Source organism: Rhinopithecus roxellana, chromosome 14 (assembly GCF_007565055.1).
Source record: "Rhinopithecus roxellana isolate Shanxi Qingling chromosome 14, ASM756505v1, whole genome shotgun sequence".
NCBI classification, from domain to species: domain Eukaryota; kingdom Metazoa; phylum Chordata; class Mammalia; order Primates; family Cercopithecidae; genus Rhinopithecus; species Rhinopithecus roxellana.
The window spans coordinates 19,310,204-19,332,665 of NC_044562.1; the positions used below are offsets into that span (position 1 = coordinate 19,310,204).

Consider the following 22,462-nt stretch of genomic DNA (forward strand, 5'->3'; position numbering starts at 1 on the left):
AACTTTACTGACTTCATTTATTAGTTACAGTTTTTTGTCACATCTTTGGGGTTTTCTATCTATAGAATCGTGTCATCTGCAAATAGAGATAATTTTACTTTTTCCTTTTCAACTTGGATGTTTTCATTTCTTTTTCTTGTCTGATTGCTCTTTCTAGCAAGCACTTCCAGTACTATGTTGAATAGAAGTGGTGAATGTGGGCATCCCTGCCTAGTACTGGATCTTAGTGGAAAAAGTTTTCAGTTTTCCCCTGTTGGTTATGTTGTTAGCTGTGAGGTCTTTCTAAACTGCCTTTATTATTTTGAGGAACTTTCCTTCTATACATAAAAATTGTTAAGTTTTCATTAAGAAAGTATGCTTAACTTTGTCAAATGCCTTTTGTCAATTAATATAATTATGTATTCTCTCTTTCATTCTGTTAAGATAATGTATCACATTGATTGATTTGTGTATGTCAAACCTGCTTTGCATGCCAGAGATAAATCTCACTTTGTCTTGATGTACAATCTTTTTGTGTTGTTGAATTCAGTTTTCTAATATTTTATGAAGGATTTTCACACCAGTGTTCATCAGAGATGCTGGCCTGAAGTTTTCTTGTCTTGCGTTTTTGTCTGGCTTTGGTATCAAGATGATGCTTGCCTCATAAAATATGTTTGGAAGTATTCCCTCTAGCTCCATTGTTCAGAAGTGTTTAAGAAGTATTGGTAACAATTCTTCTTTGTATGTTTCTAGAAATTAACCATGAAAGCCATCTGGTCCTGAGATTTTCTTCACTGGAAGGTTTTTAATTACTTCTTCAATCTCTTCACTTGTTATTCTGTTCAAGGTTTCTATTTCTCATCAATTCAATCTTGGTAGGTTATACTTTTCTAGGAATTTATCCATTTCTTCTAGGTTATACAATTTGCTGGCATGTAATTATTCATAAGAGTCCATTATGATCCTTTGATTTCTGAGGCATCTATTGGAATGGCTCCACTTTCATCTCTGATTTTGAGTCTTCTTTTTTTCCTTAGTTTAGCTAGGGGTTTGCTGATTTTGTTTATTTTTTCAAAGAACTAACTCTTGGTTTTACTGAGTTTTTCCTATGGTTTTTCTGCTATTTGATTTTTTCTGTTGGAATTTTTATTTCCTTCCTTCTGCTAACTTTGGATTTAGTTTGTTCTTCCACTAACTCGTTGAGATGTAATGTTAGGCTATTTATTTAGGGTATTTCTTTATCCTTTTTTTTTTTTTTGAACCAGTCTTACTCTGTTGCCCAGCCTGGAGTGCAGGGGTGTGATCACAGCTCACTAGAGCTTTGACCTTCTGGGCTCAAGTGATCCTGTCACCTCAGCCTCCCAAGTAGCTTGTGCCACCATGCTGGGCTAATATTTTTATTTGTTGTAGAGACAGGGTCTCCTTATGTTGCCCAGGCTGGTCTTGAACTCCTGGGCTCAAAGGATCCTCCCGTTTCAGCTTCCCAAAGTGCTGTAATTAGACGAATGAGCCACTGCACCTGGCCTGGGGTCTCTCTTCTTTTTTAACATAGGGCATTTGTTGCTATAAACGTCCCTCTTAGATTGCTTTTGCTGCATCCCATAGGCTTTGATATTGTGTTTCCATTGTCATTTGTTTCAAGATATTTTTTCATCACTTGATGTTTTTAACATGACATCAAAGACATCCATTTCAAGTTGAAAGCAACGACTCATGATTGAAAAGCTTGGATACTCTCTCACAGTATATTCATACAAACTGAAGATAGAGGTCATTATACTAAAACTCAAGAGCAAAAAACTGTGATGCACATGTTTTTTTCGTAAGGTTGTTATATTATTCTTCAGCATCTCGGGAGCCAGTTTGGGGTAATAAATAAAGACTGATGACCATTATGTACACAAGCAACTCACAAAACAATGACAAGTGGTACCTGATGCATTGTCCTTACCCTTGCTTGCAGTCCCTCCCCACATGATCATCTCAGCCTTAGTTCTGGGGCCTGTTCAGTAAAAGAAAACATTTTAGGCCGGGCGCGGTGGCTCACGCCTGTAATTCCAGCACTTTGGGAGGCCGAGGTGGGTGGATCACAAGGTCAGGAGTTTGAGACCAGCCTGGCCAACATGGTGAAACTCCATCTCTATTAAAAATACAAAAATTAGCCCAGTGTGGTGGCATGTGTCTGTAATCCCAGCTACTCGGGAGGCTGATGCAGGAGAATAGCTTGAACCCAGGAGGCGGTAGTTGCAGGGAGCCAAGATTGCACCATTGCACTCTAGCCTGGGTGACAAGAGCCAGATTCTGTCTCAAAAAAAAAAAAAAAAAGAAAGAAAGAAAGAAAACATTTTGGATTCTATATTGCTGAGGCTTAATGCATATATACTATATGAACCTGTTTGGGAAAAAAGTAGTAGTAGAACTTGACATTAAGTGAAATATGTTTATTATTTAGTTATAAATTAAAAATACATATTTTCTATTGTTAATACATTGCTCTTATAACACTAAATATATAAACAATCAGAAATTTTCAGTATTGTATAATTACAGTGGTAAATGAGAACAGAGTAGAAACACGTTTGAATGAAAAGATAAGAAAGAGCAAGATTATAAAATGCTGTAAGTCTGGGCACCATGGCACACACCTGTCATTCCAGCACTTTGGGAGGCTGAGGTGGGCGGGTCACCTGAGGTCAGGAGCTCGAGACCAGCCTGGTCAATATGGTGAAACCCTGTTTCTACTAAAAATGCAAAAATTAGTGGGGCTTGGTGGCGGGTGCCTGTAATTCCAGCTACTAGGGAAACTGAGGCAGGAGAATCGCTTGAATCCAGGAGGTGGAGGGTTCTGTGAACTGAGATTGAACCATTGCACTCCAGCCTGGGTGAAAAGAGTGGAACTCTGCCTTAAAAAACAAACACAAAACAAAACAAAACAAAAATTGTGTGGCATTTCACTCTGAAGTATTAAGACATAGAGCACATTTATCCATCCACATGAAAGCTGTTAACAGACAGAAGCAGAAAGTCAAGACCATCGCTGCCTATTACCACGCTATGGGATCGTCACGTGGACACGGAAAATGAGATGGGGGAGGAAGGGACAAAGTGTTTCAACCGCTAAGGATGCTGGGGACACACAGGATGTTCACTTGATGATATTGTTTCTATTTTGGCAAAAACAATTATAATCAAGTAATAAGGCACTCAGATTATTAGGGCAAGTAAGTATTGAAATAATGTAATAGTCTGTATTATTTTAGCGATTATTTAACAATAGTCAACAATAGCTCTTATTTTTATTTACATTAGCATCTATTTTTATAACATTTTATATGTAATATTATATACTATATATAAGTATATATTGTAAGTATAATATATGTGTAAGTATATACATAGTGTTTTCAAACTGCCATATTTGTGTTCTTATTGATTCATGTTGAATCGACTATTACGCATGTCCATAAGCTTTCAGAATCTGTTGATAAAACACTACACATGAAACTTTAATCATTTTGCACTGATGTTACAAATAAGTTACAGTTACATATTTATGAAGTTATGTTGACATACATAATTGTGGTCGTGTCTGCATCCTCACAAGAAAACCTATGTTCTGTCACTGAAAATTAGGCCATGAGTGAAGTCTGGGAGCTCAGGGAGAGCCAAGGCAGCCAGAGCTGTGCAAAGCACGTGCCCTCCTGCTCCGAGCTGCCTGCTGGTCACCTGTACCCGCCCTAGCAGACTCTTCTGAGTGGAGAATGAGGCCTGGGTCTCTTGACAAGCAAAGCTTTGCTCTGTTCTTGGACTAAATCCAGACATAACTACGTCAGGGTCCTCATCTGCCGGGAAGCAGATTGCACTGAATCTCACAGTCACGGAAAACTTGTGACTGTGTGTACTTCCAGCAACGAGAGCAGGGAGGGCTAGGTTGAGGGTCTCAAACTGGCACTGCGGAGCCCAGTGACTGGGTTTTAAGGGTGTGTGAATGAAGATTAAAATCTTATTTAGTATTACATGGGTGTAGTTTTTTTTTAATGTCACTAAGCCATGCTGTAGAGCCCTTCTGGAAGGACTTAGGTGGGACAAAGAGCCAGAGTCCACAACTTCTGTATTGTTCACGGGGCCCTGGTGCATCCTGGGCAGTTTCTCTGGCACCGGAGGTATGTGAGTTTTCCTAGGTAGGAAAGTGGAGGTTGCAGGAAAGAAGAATTTGTAAGGCTATATTATAAGGGGATGTGGAAGTAGAAAGCTACTTCGCTCTGTAACCTAAAAGGAGTCATTAGATTATTTGCAGCTAGGAGCTCATTTTCTAGGGGTACTTAATAATCATAAAAGTGCAGAGAGAAACACATTTTCAAGTAACCCTTCCCAGTGAAGTGACCTTTCTCCCCTAGGACTGTATTCTTTTTACCCCTCTGCCATGTTAACAGCATGCAAACCATATTTACATTTTTACTTAGTTAACTCATAGCCTGTTTTCCTAAATATCCTTGTTAAAAGTGGTAGCTGTTCACATTCATTTGGGGAAACGGCATTTTTCTTAGAAATGTTTATAGGTTTTGGCCAGATGTAGTGGCTCACGCCTGTAATCCCAGCACTTTGGAAGCCGGAGCGGGTGGATCACTTGAGGTCAGGAGTTCAAGACCAGCCTGGCCTACATGGCGAAACTCCACCTCTACTAAAAAGAAAATACAAAAAAAAAAAAAGTTTCTAGGTTTATTTAACAATGTGAAGTAGTCCTGGGAAGTTGTACTTTGAGCAAGGTCCGCAAGCAGGATGCCTGCACTTCTCCAGTCATGCTCCAGCGTCAGGTCGGAAGCTATCTACATGTGGGGATGGAGCCTGGCATCCTGGGCCCCCAAGGACAGGGCCCTGAATATGGACTTAGCAGAGCAAAGTTGGGAAGGCAGCTGCACCCACCCCGAGTGCGTCCTGTGGTACCTACCCTTCACGGTTCCTGGTGGGGACACTCAGCCACCAGCTTCATGGCTGGACTCAGATGACACAATGCCAGGAAAAAATTCAAAAGCACCATTACCCTTTCCAATGCCTAGATAAAACACATGTCTAATAAAAACCTACTAATAATCATTTATTGTTTGTTTATATACAATAGAAGCGTCTTTTCTAATGGGTGTGGGATAAGCACGATGATGGCCTATGGGAGTCTGTCTTGCAGCCCTTGTCCTCGGGCCATGATTTGACCTCAGAATTATGGTGACTCTAGCAAGGCACTGGGGAGCCAGATTCTGCTGCATTTGTGTGCAAATCCTCTATGAGTTTCAAATGGCTCCATGCATCAACAAAACCTCTTAGTTCTTAAGAAAAGGAGACGAAAGAGATTTGGACACTGAAGAGAAACACAGCCATGCCTCAGCTCCCTGCTGGTAGGAAAACGTGTGCCTAAGGTTGCTTTTCTCTCAGGTTTCCATATTTTTGTTTCCTCTTGCGGAGCTGCCGCTGGAGCTGGAGCTTGTTGGTGAAGAACAGCTGCCTCCAGCCCATGTCCTCCGCTAGGGCCCTCACGTCAGGAGTGATGGTGTGGCAGGTCGACTGGACTATCTGTTCCCACAGTTTATCAGACATGCACAGCTGTGAGTGGGAAAAGTCAGAGGTGGGTTACAGCACACGTGTTAAGTAAAAGCCATTTACTCACTCAAACTCATTATCAAACTCCTGCTGCCTGTGGACACTGGGAGACACACTACCTGTGCCAGACACAGGTCCTGCCTTGAGAAACCTCCACTTTGAGGAAAAGAGCCAGACACAAATATCGAAGTGCACATATATCTGAAGGACATACCTTCTGCACACACTTAAACTTCCCAGTGATGGCAGTAGAAACAACATGCTCCTACCCACACCAGGCAACACTCCCTCACACACGAGAAAATGTGCTTATTCTCCACCTTCACCCCCACCCCACTACAGCCAAGTCCCGTCAGTCACTGTCAACATCTGGGTGATGTTTGTTGCCTCTAGTTAATTCCAATTCATCTCTATTTATCTATGTATGTATTATTTATTTTTATTTTTGAGATGGAGTTTTGCTCTTGTTGCCCAGGCTGGAGTACAGTGGCGCAATCTCGGCTCACTGTAATCTCTGCCTCCCGGGTTCAAGAGATTCTCCTGCCTCAGCCTCCTGAGTAGCTGGGATTACAGGCATGCACCACCACACTGAGCTAATTTTGTATTTTTAGTAGAGACAGGGTTTCTCCATGTTGTCAGGCTGGTCTTGAACTCCCGACCTCAGGTGATCCGCCCACCTCGGCATCCCAAAGTGCTGGGATTACAGGCATGAGACACTGAGCCCGGCCTTATCTATTTTTTTTTTTTTTTTTTTTAGACAGAGTCTCACTCTGTTGCAGTGGTGTGATCTCGGCTCACTGCAACCTCCGCCTACTGGGTTCAAGTGATTCTGCTGCCTCAGTCTCCCAAGTAGCTGGTACTACAGGTGCACACCACCATGCCTGGCTAATTTTTGTATTTTTGATAGAGACAGGGTTTCACCATGTTGATCAGGCTGGTCTCGAACTCCTGACCTTGAAATCTGCCCGCCTCAGCCTCCCAAAGGGCTGCGATTACAGGCATGAGCCACCATGCCTAGCCAGAGTTGTATTTATAATTTGCTCCCTCTACCATCATTCCATCTTCTCTCTGTCTTTAGCTAGCACTTAGCATTATGCTAAGCACTCTGTTTAGCATAATGGTTATGCTAAACAGCAACATTGAATCATATGGTATCTACGGACCCCAAAACTTTTTGATGTTAGACGGGTCATTCATTATCTTATCTCCCCTTCCGCAGTCCTTCAAGGTTTAGTCCTTCAACTCATCAAGATGCTACACCCAGTGATGTGATCCAAACCTTCTCCAATTCCTGCAAGGTGTGAGCACTTTTGGTCTTGAATGTAGATGTTCTATTCTTCTGTTAGCTTTTGCCACTGCACACCATAAAAAAAGAATGAAACCATGTCCTTGCAGCAGTGTGGATGCTGCTGAAGTCTGTTATCCTAAGCAAAGTAACACAGAAACAGGAAACCAAATATCGCATGTCCTTACTTGTAAGTGGGAGCTAAATCTCGGGTTCACACAAACAAAGGCATGATTGCTGGCCCCTCATAATGGAGCACCAGAATAGCCTCCCTGGCCCATACCCAGCTTCCCCCTACCCATCCTGCCTCCTATCCCAAACAGCACCAGCCCTGGCCAGCCCTGTTGTGCTGTGCTCCCCTGTGTCCTGACTTCCTCCTGGTGAGGAAGAAATGTGTAAATGTGATCTCTACCTCCTGACACCACTATATTCACTTCTGAACAGAAAGTGGTCACCACTCCTTCCTTCCATACTTCATGCTCTTCTAAAAGTACTCCAATAAGGGAAGAGAATGAATTAGAAATAGAAATGAATAGTACAATAAGGCATAATTGCTTAAGATCCTTTCTGCATAAACATCAAAGCAACAGGTATTATATTCACATAATGGTTATGCTAAACAGCAACAATGAATCATATGGTATCTACAGACCCCAAAACTTTTTGATGTTAGACGGGTCATTCATTGTCTTATCTCCCCTTCCACAGTCCTTCAAGGTTTACTTCCTCTACTCAGATTACAATCTCTTCTAAATATAAACAAAGGAAAACTTTTAAAATGTCTTAATATGAAAAACAGATCATTTGACCCTCCTTTAAAAGATCTGAACTCCAGCACCAATGTGGATTACTATCCCATTACTAGCACAGTACATTTCAGGATATTAATGTGTCTTGTAATAGAGATTATGGGAGAAAACTACAAGATTTGGGGGGAAAGGAAATAATTCTCAAAAGAGCTAAAATTTCCACTAGTATAACTTCATTTATGACTCATCAAAATTTTATACTGAAACTATTTACAGTTTTGTCTTATATTATAAGTTGGTGCACAAAATACCACCATCTATGACTCCCAAACCCTGACGATCTTTTGCTTAGTATAAGTTGCCAGGTTGCAAAACGGAAGGTTCTATAGTTCTTAGCTACTCTGATCCAAAGCCCAGCTAACCATGGATTTAGCTCCCCCTGGTGGTGGTGCATGAATTTTGCATACATAAATTGTCAAGTTGAAGAGAATCTTAGGGCTTATCTGCTTAAAAACTCTCCCTTTGCAAATAGGAAAACCAGGGCTGAGAGAAGAGAAGGGAGAAGGATGCCGTTCCAGGTTCATGCTGGGGAGTGGCTGAGCTAAGAACAGAACAGAACCCAGCTCTCCAGCCTCCTGCTGATTTAAACACAGCACACTGCCTGCGCACAGTGATGCTAGGAGATCCCCTCCCGCAAGCTTCTAGCCTTCTAGAGTCCCTTGAGACATTTGATCTATACAACCTTAATATCGATTGGTCAAATTCTTGGGCCAGGTCGAGCACAGTGGCTCACTCATGCCTGTAATCCCAGCACTTTGCGAGGCTGAGGCAGGTGGATCACTTGAGGTCAGGAGTTTGAGACCAGCCAGGGCGATGTGGTGAAACCCTGTCTCTACTAAAAATACAAAAATTAGCCAGGGGTGGTGGCAGGCTCATGTAATCCCAGCACTTTAGGAGGCCGAAGCGGGTGGATTATTTGAGGTCGGGAATTCGAGACGAGCCTGGCCAACATGGTGAAACCCTGTCTCTACCAAAAATACAAAAATTAGCCAGGTATGGTGGCGTGCGCCTGTAGTCCCAGCTACTTGGGAGGCTGAGGGAGAACTGCCTGAACCTGGGAGGCGGAGGGTGCAGTGAGCCGAGACTGCTCCACTGCACTCCAGTGTGGGCGACAGAGCAAGAGTCCATCTCAAAAAAAAAAAAAAGAAAGAAAGAAAATTCTTGGACCAAACCCTTAGAATCAGGTTGCTGTAAACACAAGAAAACACATTAAGAGCACAAGTGCTGGTTCTACCTCAGATCTACCAAGCCAGATGCTCAGGGGATGGACCTGGCATCTGTGTTTTCTCCTGTGCCTCACGGGCTTCACCTGCTTGGCCAGACACGGGATTTATGATCATAGTGGGGTGGCAGACACAAGGGAAAAATCTGTCTCTCCACAGCCAAAAGGTGACAGAGGAGTGGTTTTCTTCCTGAGTCGTTCTCCTGGTGATTCCTGAGTCACAACCAGGATGAATGTGTTTATATGCCTGTCATGACCGTCCCTTTCCCAGCCTGGGCCTCAGCCTTCTCATCTAGCTGCACTGGCAGTTTCTCCAGGCTTACTCTGCTGCAATTTGGAGAAAATGGATAGCATCAAGGCCTGGTGCTATCAGGGGCAAGCCACTAGGCCCCCCAGGCAGGTGCCCAAATGGCAGCACACCTTGGTGAACTTGCCTCAGTCCGAGACTGGCCCCAGCCTGACAGGTGTGGAACTCTACCCTGAGAGGTGTGGAACTCTACTTTCCAGTATACTGGTTGCTCATCCACGGCTCCAGGCTGCAGGCTCCAGGCCTTGGTCCACATGGAATCAGAGCAAAGGCAGACAGCTGGATGATCCTGATTGCTGGTGGCATTAAGTATAACTGGATACTTCCAACCTCAACTGTGGAATAGCACCATGGACTCCCTGGGCTGGGGCCCCTTTCACAGACTCCCCACATAGTCTGGCTCTTGGCATGTGTCTTTACGCTTCTAAGGCAGACGTGATCCTATGGAGTCAGGTCTGGCTGTGGGAGCCTTTCTGTCTTGTAGAGGTGACCCTGCACACCCCACTCTCAACAGGCTCCATGAAAACCACCCTTTGATCAAGTGTCTGCAGATCTGCCCGCTACTCCCCAGCCTCTCCCACTTCATTTCCAGTCATATTCTTCCTTTGCTCTGCTCAAGAATGTAAGCTCCTCAAAGGCAGGGACACGTGCATCTCCCCAGAACCTACCACTGTGTCTGGCCCACAGCAGGGGCCCAGTAATTACGTACTGACTGCACACAGCCCTGAAGTGTATCCATTTATCACCTGGTCCAGCAGTCAGGTGCCTGAGGATCAGGTCCCTGGCCATATGACCTCGGGCACATTAATTAGACTTGTTGATCTTTAGCTTCCTTATGAATAGGATGGCTGGGCACGGTGGCTCATGCCTGTAATCCCAGAACTCTGGGAGGCCAAGGCAGGCAGATCACCTGAGGAAGTTAGAGACCAGCCTGACCAACATGGTGAAACCCCGTCTCTACTAAAAATACAAAAATTAGCTGGGCATAGTGGCGCACACCTATAGTCTCAGCTACTCAGGAGGCTGAGGCAGGAGAATTGCTTGAACCCAGGAGGCGGAGGTTACAGTGAGCCAAGATTACGCCAGCCTAGGCAACAGAGCAAGACTCTGTCTCAAAAAGAAAAAAAGTAAAATAAAATAAAATAGAATAAGGATAATAATAGTATCTACATATTAAGATTTCTATGAGAACTAAGTAAAATAATGTAACTAGAAAACTTAGTGGAATGCTAGACATACAGTAAGTGCTCAATAAATGTTCTTATGGGCTGGGCGCAGTGGTTCACGTCTGTAATCCCAGCACTTTGGGAGGCCAAGGTAGGCAGATCACTTGAGGTCAGGAGTTTAAGATCAGCCTGGCCAACATGGTGAAACCCCATCTCTACTAAAAATACAAAAATTAGCCAGGTATGGAGGAGGGCACCTGTAATCCCAGCTACTCAGGAGGCTGAGGCAGGAGAATCATTAGAATCTGGGAGGCAGAGGCTGCAATGAACCAAGATCGTGCCACTGCACTCCGACCTGAGTGACAGAGTGAGATTCTATCTCAAATGAATGAATGAATGAATGAATGAATGAATGTTATAGCATGTGACCCAAGGTACACACTTATTTCCTTTTTTCCGTATGCATGGAGGCCCATATTATAGTCCCAGTACACTACCTATATCATGCATATTTCAATATATTTCTTTGATTATTTTAAACAGTTACACTTACGCAATTTTTTTCTACAGATAAACATGCAATGCAAATTGTATACAAAGTAAGGAGCATTTATAAATACAGAGGGGGAACAAAAAATCTGGTTAAATGAATTATCTACACTGTGTGTGGTGGCTCACACCCGAAATCCCAGCACTTTGGAAGGCCGAGGCAGGAGGATTGCTTGAGCCCAAGAGTTCGAGACCTGCTAAGGCAAGATAGCAAGACACGGTCTCTACAAAACACACAAAAATTAGCTGGGTGTGGTGGTGTGCACCTGTAGTCCCAGCCATTTGAGAGGCCAAGGTAGGAGGATTGCTTGAGCCCAGGAAGTGAAGGCTGCAGTGAGCTGTGTTTGTGCCACTGCACTCCTTCCTGGATGACACGGCAAGATGACCCTGTCTTAGGAAATAAATAAATAATCTGTCCATATGTTGATATCCTATGGCAATTTTTTAAATGGAGGAAGATTGACAGGTACTGATATTTTATTTTATTTTTGAGATGGAGTTCTACTCTTATTGCCAAGGCTGGAGTGCAATGACTCAATCTCGGCTCACTGCAAACTCTGCCTCCCAGGTTCAAGTGATTCTCCTGCCTCAGTGATTCTCTCAAGTAGCTGGGATTACAGGCATGTGCCACCATGCCCAGCTAATTTTGTATTTTTAGTAGAGATGAGGTTTCACCATGTTGGTCAGGCTGGTCTCAAACTCCTCACCTCAAGTGATCCACCTGCCTCGGCCTCCTGAAGTGCTGGGATTACAGGCGTGAGCCACCATGCCTGGCCGGTACTGATATTTTAAAAGTGTCTAAAATATGTTGTGAAGTAGAAAAAAAACAGATGAAGAACAATATAAAATATGTTACCACATGCTTTTTAGAAGGGTGTGTGTACCAGTATATGTACTTGCACATGCTACACACACATGCTTCTACATGTGTAGAATATCTCCAGAAGGACATACAGAACACGGTTAATATGGTTGCCACTGGAGATGAGAATCAGAGGAATGAGGGTCAGGACTGGGAGGGGCAATAACTTTTTAGTTTATAAACAAGGATACATAATTTTTAAACATTTCCAATCTGACCATTGCAATGGATGTCAACTTTCTTTTTCAAAAATATAAACAAAATTGATACGGAATCATTCAGCCACTGTTTTCTGGGAGGTAACTCCGGGCTAGACACTCTGTTAAGGTGGGTATATGAAGTCAGGTGACACAATCCTTGCCCTTGAGCTCGGCAGGGAGACAAGTCAAGGGGGCGGGGCAAGCAAGCACAAAAGGCAAGCAAGGGGCATTTGGAAGGTCCAGGTGGTGGGTGAGTCAGGAGGAGAATATTCCTGGAAAAGAAAGCAGTGTAAGCAAAGGCAAAAGACACAGTAGAACACAACAAAGAGAGCTGCAAGGAGCTGACCTGGCAGGGGCAGAGGGTGGCAGGAGGCAGGGCGAGGGCCCCGTGGCTGTGCTGGCTAAGACCTTGGACTTCATTCTGAAAATGACAGGGAGCCATTAAGGGCCAGCGAGCAGGATAATGGCATGCCCAGAGTGCAATGTAAAATGACCACCCTGAGCTCACACGGACAAGCAACCAATGAAGCAACGAAGAGGTTCCCAGGAGAAAACCCACCAGAGTCCTGGAAGCAGGGATGAGTCAAGAAGCAGAAGATTTGGTTGGGCATGGGTGGCTCATGCCTGTAATCTCAGCACTTTGGGAGGCCAAGGCAGGCGATCACCTGAGGTCAAGAGTTCAAGAATAGCCTGGCCAACATGGCAAAACCCTGTCTCTACTAAAAATACTAAAAATTAGCCAGGTACAGTGCCCCATGCTTGTAGTCCCAGCTACTTGGGAGGCTGAGGCAGGAGAATCACTTGAACCTGGGAGGTGGAGGTTGCAGTGAGCCGAGATCACGCCACTGTACTCCAGCCTGGGTAACACAGCAAGACTCCATGTCAAAGAAAGAAGCAGAACACCTGAAATAGGCCCTTTTGATACAACAAACACAAGGTTGGTGCGAACGAGCCAGAGATATTTTGCAGGCATGGACAAAGGGGAAAATGAAAGAGAAGCTGTAGGCTGACATTAGACCAACACCTGTCAGAATTTTGGGTTATCCCAAGACCAGTGAATTCTTTAAAAAGCAGAACAAAATAAAATGACAATAAACAACCAAAATAAGGGTGCTGCTGACTTTCACATTTTGTCAAATGAGAACAATTTTAAAAATGATCAGGTATTACTGCCAGCACTTCATAAAAAAAGGAACTTTTTTTTTTTTTTTTTTTTTTTTTTTTTTAAGATAGAGTCTCGCTCCAGGCTGAAGTGCAGTGACTCCATCTCGGCTCACTGCAACCTCTGCCTCCCAGGTTCAAGCGATTCTCCTGCCTCGACCTCTTAAGTACCTGGGACTACAGGGACACGCCACCATGCCTGGCTAATTTTTTGTATTTTTAGTAGAGATAGGGTTTCACCACATTGGCCAGGATGGTCTCAATCTCCTGACCTCGTGATCCACCCGCCTCAGCCTCCCAAAGGTGTGAGCCACCGTGTCCGGCCAAGAAGGAACATTTTAACCTTCCCCAAAATAGGAAAGACCTAACATCCACTGAAAGATGGTCATTTAAATGAAACAAGTTTAGCTTTATCAAAAACTTTATACCATCCTTATTAGTCTCATTTCATCATGGATTATAAAGTCACTGATGCTGCTGGTTTGCTGGGCATGAACTGCTATGTCAACCCTTTTTGAAGAAGAGAGACTGGACAAGGATAAAGAGTTTTTGTTTTTTGAAGGATGAACTGATTTGAGAAAAATAATTAATGCTGGGCATGGTGGCTCACGCTTGTAATCCCAACACTTTGGGAGCTGAAGCAGGGGCTTGAGCCCCAGAGTTCAAGACCAACCTGCACAACATGGCAAAACTCCGTCTCTACAAAAAATACAAAAATTAGCTGGGTGTGGTGGCGCAGGCCTGTAGTCCCAGCTACCCATGAGGCTGAGGTGGAAGGATCACTCCAGCCCAGGGGATGGAGGTTGCAGTGAGCCATAATCACGCCATTGCACTCCAGCCTGTGTAACAAAGCAAGACCCTGTCTCAAAAAGGAAAAAAAAAAAAAAAAAATTAATGTACGGGGGAAAGAAACAGAGAAAGATTTAATTACTAAATGCAGTGCAGTAAGCTAGATTGGACATAAAACAGCAAAAGGACATTACTGAAAAAACCAATGAAACCAATAACATCTGTATTTTAGTTAATAGTATTGTAGCCAATATTAATTGCCTAGTTTTTATAAATTTACCATGGTTATGTAAGATGGCAACATGGGGGAAACTGGGTAATTGAAAGTTAAAATAAAAACAACAACAGGCCAAGTAGTGGCTCACGCCTGTAATCCCAGCACTTTGGGAAGCTGAGGCAGGCTGATCACTTGAGGTCAGGAGTTCGAGACCAGCCTGGCCAATGTGGTGAAACCCCATCTCTATCAAAAATACAAAAAATTAACAAAAAACAAACAAAACAAAACAAAATAAAATAAAATAAACCAGGTGTGGTGGCTTGCACTTGTAATTCCAGCTACTCAGGAGGCTGAGGCATGAGAATCGCTTGAACCCGGGAGGCGGAGATTGCAGTTAACAAAGATCAGGCCACTGCACTCCAGCCTGGGTGATGGAGTGAGATTTTGTCTCTTAAAAAAAAATAGTAACAACAATAACAAACAGAAGAGAAAGGAAATAAGTGAAATTTCCAGAAGTAGGCCCTAGAACCAGGTGTCAAGTAGCACTGAACTTGAAACAGGAGAGGAGCACCTCCCTCCCTGAGGTAAGAGGAAGGAGGTGGCCTGGACACAAATAATTTGGTAATAAACTTCTCCCTCAGAATTGGAAAAGGAAGCCTTTTTTTCATTAGTAAAGTAGTTAAATGAAAATGACTTATAAGGCCGGGCACGGTGGCTCATGCCTTTAATCCCAGCACTTTGCGAGGTCAAGGCAGGTGAATCACTTGAGGTCAGGAGTCCAAAACCAGCCTGGCCAACACAGCAAAAATTCAGTACTTTTGTCTACTAAAAATACAAAAAGTAGCCAGGGCGCGGTGGTGGGCGATTGTAATCCCAGCTACTCAGGAGGCTGAGACAGGAGAGTTGCTTGAACCCAGGACGCAGAGGTTGCAGTGACCCGACACTGTGCCATTGCACTCCAGCCTGGGCAATAGAGTGAGACTCTGTTTCAAAAAGAAAAAGAAAAAGAAAATAACTTATAAATGCAGTGTGTAATAGGTAAATGGAACACAGATAAAACTTAGATTGACAACAGAAATAAGTGGTTTTCCTTCTTTCCCTGTGTGCAAATAAGAAAAAAAAAAAAGTGGTTGGTCAGGTGCAGTGGCTCACGCCTGTAATCCCAGCACTTTGGGAGGCTGAGGCAGGCCGATTACTTGAGGCTGGGAGTTCAAGACCAGCCTGGCCAGTATGGTGAAACCCAGTCTCTACTAAAAATGCAAAAATTAGCCAGGCATGGTGGCAAGCACCTGTAGTCCCACCCAGCTACTCAGGAGGCTGAGGCAGTAGAATCCCTTGAACCCAGGAGGTGGAGGTTGCAGTGAGCCGAGATCTCACCACTGAACTCCAGCCTGGGTAACAGAGAGAGACTGGGACTCAAACAAAACAAAACAAAAGTGATTAATGTTATGTGGGGAGAATAAAAGCAGCAGCCCTGAGTCATGCTCCATCTTCTAATAATTCTGCTCTGTAAAGATGCTCAGGGCTGAAATCAGCAACCTAGAGAAGCCCTACTTCAGAGCACTGGCTAAATTAAGGAGAATATTTTAAAGACTGCACTGAAATAACAGCAGGACACTGAGAGTGAAAGTAATAGTGGAAGTGAGTAAAACTTGGAGAGAAGGCAGCCACTCAGCGTGAGGAATAAATACCAGAAGTCACTCACTTGCTGCTGTTTCCTATCAAACCCTCCCTACTTGCAGGAGCAGAAATTTACTGAAAGTAAATAGAAGGATTTGATAGAAAATCAAATCCAGGCCCTGGCAACAGGGAAGAAACTGTTACTAGATCCCCACTAGTATATTTTATTTACGTAGAATTCTCTTTTCATTTAAAGTATGAATAATCAGCTTCTTCTTCTTTTTTTTTTTGACAGTCTCACTCTGTGCCCAGGCTGCAGTACAGTGGTGTGATCTTGGCTCACTGCAACCTCTGCATCCTGGGTTCAAGCAGCTCTCCTGCCTCAGCCTCCCAAGTACCTGGGATTACAGGCCTGCGCCACCATACCCAGCTAATTTTCGTATTTTTAGTTGAGATGTGATTTCCCCATGGTGGCAAGGCTGGTCTTGAACTCCTGACCTCAGGTGATCCACCCACCTCGGCCTCCCAAAGTGCTGGGATTATAGGCGTGAGCCACTGTGCCCAGCCCTAATAATCAGCTTCTTATCAGCACCAAGCACAACATTTCAACTTTAGGATACTTATTTAATGACAAAAATATATACAATAGTACTTGTTTTCAGCTTTCCATTTTTAGGGAGGAAAATCAAGTAAAAAATATATTTTGGGGGGCTAAATAATGAGAACTTATGAATACAAAGAAGGAAACAATAGATACGGGTGCCTACTTGAGGGTGCAGAGTGGGAGGAAGGCAAGGAGCAGAAAAGATAACTATAGGGAACTGGGTTTAATAATTAACCTGGGTGGTGGCTGGGCACGGTGGCTCAAGCCTGTAATCCCAGCACTTTGGGAGGCCGAGATGGGCGGATCACGAGGTCAGGAGATCGAGACCATCCTGGCTAACATGGTGAAACCCCGTCTCTACTAAAAAAAAAAAATACAAAAAACTAGTCCGGGCGAGGTGGCGGGCACCTGTAGTCCCAGCTACTCAGGAGATTGAGGCAGGAGAATGGCATAAACCCGGGAGGTGGAGCTTGCAGTGAGCTGAGATCCGGCCACTGCACTCCAGCCTGGGCGACAGAGCGAGACTCCGTCTCAAAAAAAAAAAAAAAAAAAAAAAAAATTAATCTGGGTGATTAAATAATCTATACAAAAAACCCCTGTGACATGAGTTTACCTATGTAACAAACCTTCACACATATGCCCGAACCCATAATAAAAGTTAAAAAAAATATATACACACACATATGTGGATATATACACATATAGATACATACATATATACACACATATATATACACATCTATATATTTTTAACTTTTATTTTGGGTTCGGGCATACATGTGAAGGTTTGTATGTGTATATATATACACACACATATATACACACACACGTTTAATGTTTAAAAGAGAGGTGGAATTTCATTGTGTTGCCCAGGTTGCTCTTGAACTCCTATAGTCCCACTTACTCTGGAGGCTGAATAGGAAGATCACTTGAGCCCAGGAGGTTGAGGTTACAGTGAGTTGTGTTCACACCACTGCACCCCAGCCTGGGCAACAGAGCAAAATCCTGCCTCAAAAAACATAATTTTAAGTAATATAATTTTTTTGAGATAGTCTCAAAATGTATACATGTATACATACATATATGTATATACACACACACACACTCAAAAGGAATATATTAAGTACTATAATACAGATTATATCACGTAAGGCCAGGCACAGTGGCTCACACCTGTAATCCCAGCACTTTGGGAGGCCGAGGTGGGTGGATCACCTGAGGTCAGGAGTTTGAGATCAGCCTGGCCAACATGGGGAAACCCCGTCTCTACTAAAAATATAAAAATTAGCTGGGCATGATGGTGGGCACCTGTAATCCCAGTTACTTGGGAAGCTGAGGCACAAGAATCACTTGAACCCAAGAGGGGGAGGTTGCAGTGAGTTGAGATCATGCCATCGCACTTTGGCCTGGGCAATAGAGCAAGACTTTGTCTAAAAAAAAAAAAAAAATATATATATATATATATATATAAAAAACTTAAAATTATTTTTTTTGAGACATGGTTGTTTTGCTCTGTTGCCCAGGCTGGGATGCAGTGGTGTGAACACAACTCACTGTAACCTCAACTTCCTGGGCTCAAGTGATCCTCCTATTCAGCCTCCAGAGTAACTGGGACCACGGGGCGTGCCATGACACTCAGCTAATTTTTTTTTTTTTTTGAGACAGAGTTTCGCTCTTGTTGCCTAGGCTGGAGTGCAATGGCGCGATCTTGGCTCACTGCAACCTCCACCTCCCAGGTTCAAGCGATTCTCCTGCCTCAGCCTCCCTAGTAACTGGGATTGCAGGCATGTGCCACCACACCTGGCTAATTTTGTATTTTTAGTAGAGACGGGGTTTCTCCATGCTGGTCAGGCTGTTCTCAAACTCCCGACCTCAGGTGATCCGCCCGCCTCGGCCTCCCAAAGTGCTGGGATTACAGGCATGAGTCACCGTGCCCGGCCATAATACTCAGCTAATTTTAAAAAAATGTATTGTAGAGATGGAATCTCCCTACTTTGCCCAAGTTGATCTCAAATTCCTAGGCTCAACCAATCCTCCTTCCTCAGCCTCCCAAAGTGCTGGAATTACAGGCATGAGCCACTGTGCCTAAACTAAAATTGATTTTTTAAATCAAGACATTTTATTGCATTATTGGGAAAAAAATGTTGGCTTTTTAGATAATAAGATTATGTTTTGAATCATCTTGGAAAATGTTGTATGTTCTTTTATAAATGGACATTGCCCCAATGCATTACAGCTAAATACCGAGCTAGTCAGGCTTCCTCAGTTGCAAGCAACAGATTCCCATTCTGATTAACTTAAGCCAAAAAGAGATTTTATGGAAAATTAGTATGTGTGTGACTGTGGGGTAGGGTTGGGGGGTCTAGAATTGAAGGAACAGCTGAAGGGGTAGGGACCAAGGCATCTTCCGGGATCCAGGGAGTGCAACTGACAAAGATCACACTGAAGCCTTGACACTGGCTGGCTGAAATCAGCACTAACTGTGCTTCCTGCTCTTGGGTTATTCTGCTGAGGATGTGAAGCAGTGAGACAGTGCATCTTGTCAGCTTCGGGCAAGGAAGAAAACGGGGCACTGCAATGGACAGCCCACCAAAACACATACTAGGAGACAGGCAATGCAGCAAGGAAGAAAACGGGGCACTGCAATGGACAGCCCACCAAAACACATACTAGGAGACAGGCAATGCAGCAAAGGCTATTACTAGAGGAAATGGAAACGGATGTCAGGTAGTCCTCCTTACCCTATTCTCTCTCCTTTTTTTTCTTTTTTCTTTTTGAGTCAAAGTCTTGCTCTGTCACCCAGGCTGGAGTGTAGTGGTGAGATCTCGGCTCACTGCCACCTCTGCATCCTGGGTTCAAGTGATTCTCTGCCTCTAACTCCTGAGTAGCTGGGATTACAGGCGCCTACCACCATGCCCGGCTAATTTTTGTATTTTTAGTAGAGACGGCGTTTCCCCATGTTGGCCACGCTGGTCTCAAACTCCTGACCTCAGGTGATCCACCCACCTTGGCCTCCCAAAGTGCCCTATTCTCTTATGCCACCATGCTTCTGCTTGGTTTTTCCCTGCCTTGGAATGCCCCCTAACCCAGATCACGTGTCTTCACCAATTTCACCCTCAAAAGCCAGATAAAGTAACCTGCTTCTGTGAAGCCAGGCAGAGAAAATCACTTTGCACTATCTTTGTACCTTGCATACACATCCCTTGTTGAACTGATCACGCTGGATTGTAATTATTTGCATGTACCTGAATCTCTACTATAAGACTGTAAGTTCTTTGAGGAGAGAAATGTCTTTTCATCTCTGCTGCTTGTGCACCTAAGACAGTGTCCATCACAAAGTTAGTACTCAACAAATGATTGCTATGTTAAAAAATCTTTTTAGAAAGCACATGGAAAATTCTATATAGACATAAAATAATGGACCGTTACCTTCGCAAATCTGTGTGATGTTTGGGAAAGCCTGGCAATATCTTCAAGATCCAGATAAGAAATGATATTCAGGAGCAAATTGTCTGAGAGCCGTTCAAGGAAGTCAAATTTACCTTCGCACAAATTGATGACATAGTTTAATATTCTTGTACCAAATATTAAGGCAGTTTGACCTGTAATTCAAAGAAGCCAACAAACTAAAATGGTTATCATGTACAGTCACATAAGAGCTGTAACAACCATCAGTGGAATACAAGCTTCAGGGCATTTTTCCCCTGGGAGTGATGTTAGGTGACGCTGGGTCTTTCCTACTTTCACCGAGCTGCCTTTGGGACTAACCGAATGCATTTTTGAGGCATCTGTTTCCAATTGCTGTTCCTGCCCTGAGATCAGAAACTTTTAGGGACACTCACTGCTTAACACAGTGATTTCTGCATCCCCTTGATCTCATCAGCACCAGACTCCAGTCTATACCACTAACCTGATTGGTCTCGGCATTACCATTGTACTCACGGCCCCTCCAAGCGGGCAGCTATGTGGAGGAAAAAGACGCTGGTCCACGTGGCTTTTCTGCTAGCCCTGCTACTCTCCATTGGTCTAAAACACATTGTCTCCTAATTTTATTTATTTATTTATTTATTTATTTATTTATATATTTTTTTGAGACGGAGTCTCGCTCTGTCACCCAGGCTGGAGTGCTGTGGCCGGATCTCAGCTCACTGCAAGCTCCGCCTCCCGGGTTCACGCCATTCTCCTGTCTCAGCCTCCCGGGTAGCTGGGACTACAGGCGCCCGCCACCTCGCCCGGCTAGTTTTTTGTAGTTTTTAGTAGAGACGGGGTTTCACCATGTTAGCCAGGATGGTCTCGATCTCCTGACCTCGTGATCCGCCCGTCTCAGCCTCCCAAAGTGCTGGGATTACAGGCTTGAGCCACCGCGCCCAGCCACTCTCCTAATTTTAGTTGACTTTTGATCTCTTATTTCATTTAATTTTTATTTATTTATATATTTATTTTTAGATGGGGTCGCCCAGGCCGGAGTGCAGTGGTGCAATCACCGCTCACTGCAGCCTTGATCTCCCAGGCTCAAGCAATCCTCCCATTTCAGCCTCCCGAGTAGCTGGGACTACTGGTGTGTGCCCCCATGCCTGGCTATTTTTTTAAATTTGTTTTTAGACATTGAGTCTAAGAGAGTGCACTATTTCTCTTCTAAGAGCCATTTCTGGAAAGCCAGTGTCAAGGCTTCAGTGTGACCTTTGTCAGTTGCACTCCCTGGATCCCGGAAGATGCCTTGGTCCCAACCCCTTCAGCTGTTCCTTCAATTCTAGACCCCCCAACCCTACCCCACAGTCACACACATACTAATTTTCCATTAAATCTCTTTTTGGCTTAAGTTAATCAGAATGGGAATCTGTTGCTTGCAACTGAGGAAGCCTGACTAGCTCGGTATTTAGCTGTAATGTACTGGGGCAATGTCCATTTATAAAAGAACATACAACATTTTCCAAGATGATTCAAAACATAATCTTATTATCTAAAAAGCCAACATTTTTTCCCAATATTTGGTGACCACCTTCCCTATTCAACCTGAACTAGTCCTTCTGGAGCAAGTAGGACAGAGCTGTCAAGGGCACCAGGCTCCCTGCAGAAGCAGGTGGAACTGTGATCCTAGAAGTTGGGCTCTCTGGTTTCAGAAGGGATGTAAGGTGTGGGCTGTGTTTATGTAAAAGCCAGCTTAGAAGAGTAGCTATATAAGATTTATCTCCCAAGCTGGTTAACCTACATTAAGGCATTAATGTAGAAATTGAAAATAGAGGCATTACGGATTTAAGTTGCTTCTGAATTCCAAGTGCTTCCCATTCAAAGCCCCTCTAAAGCACAAAGGCCTTCTTTGGGGGGTGAGGAATAGCCCTTTCAAAAACTCAGCATCGAAGAGTAGGTATTGTGAAGAACCTCTGCCCACCAGCAGCAGCAGAAGAAAAAGCAGTGCTTATTTAAAGCCCTTGACATAATTGAAGATGATTTTTGAATACTTTAAAATGACAAGAAAACATGTTCAAAGCATGCTCAAATATACTTTAGAAAGTTTCCACCAACAAAGTATTTAAAATGTAAAAGTTTTAGGACATGTACAGCTAGGTATGAAATGTGATGGTTTGAAAGCGTAAGGTGATTAGAGTATTTTGAAAAAAGTACTCTTGCTTTTTTGGTATTTTTTAAATGTAACTGACATATACTTCGTTTGAAACTAAAAAAATGTAGATTAAAACAAACTCCATTTTGAAACATAAAATCAGTATCTGCATGTTGGATTATGTGGCAGACAGTCTCCAAGACAGTTCCAGTGACTCTCTTTTCCTAAACTTATGCCCCTGTGTATTTCCATCCCAGCCTGAATAGGGCTGCCCTGTTAACAAAGAGGATATTGCAGAAATGATATCCAAAGGGGAGTTAAGGCTTCTGCTTTGCTCTTGGATCACTCACTCTGGGGGAAGCCAACGGCCATGTCCTGAAAAGTTATTTTGAAGTCTTACAGTGGCTGCCCTTAGAGACAACAATAACCAGTGTTTCCTATTCAGATCTTAGTTAATCTCTTTAGGACTGGGAGGGTCTGGAAGAAAAAGATCCAGCTATGTTAATAGAGATTCTTGACAGATACAAATTTTCCTCCACA

General features: G+C 43.6%; 1 protein-coding gene across 3 annotated transcripts in view; it reads right to left on the minus strand.

Annotated features, from left to right (window-relative positions):
- Positions 1-3,201: 3,201 nt before the first annotated feature.
- The window catches only part of FBXO36 (F-box protein 36), a 97,770-nt gene continuing 78,509 nt past the window's right edge, over positions 3,202-22,462 (minus strand). For 2 of the 3 annotated variants that reach the window (XM_030917080.1, XM_010370762.2), the window contains 2 exons: positions 19,792-19,964; positions 4,684-5,574 (listed from right to left, as the gene is read on the minus strand). In XM_030917080.1, the coding sequence (XP_030772940.1) occupies positions 5,386-5,574; positions 19,792-19,964 (362 nt within the window). In that variant the 3' untranslated portion in view covers positions 4,684-5,385. Of the gene's footprint in view, positions 5,575-19,791; positions 19,965-22,462 lie in introns of all 3 variants that reach the window. The other variant, XM_030917081.1, reaches the window with a different exon arrangement.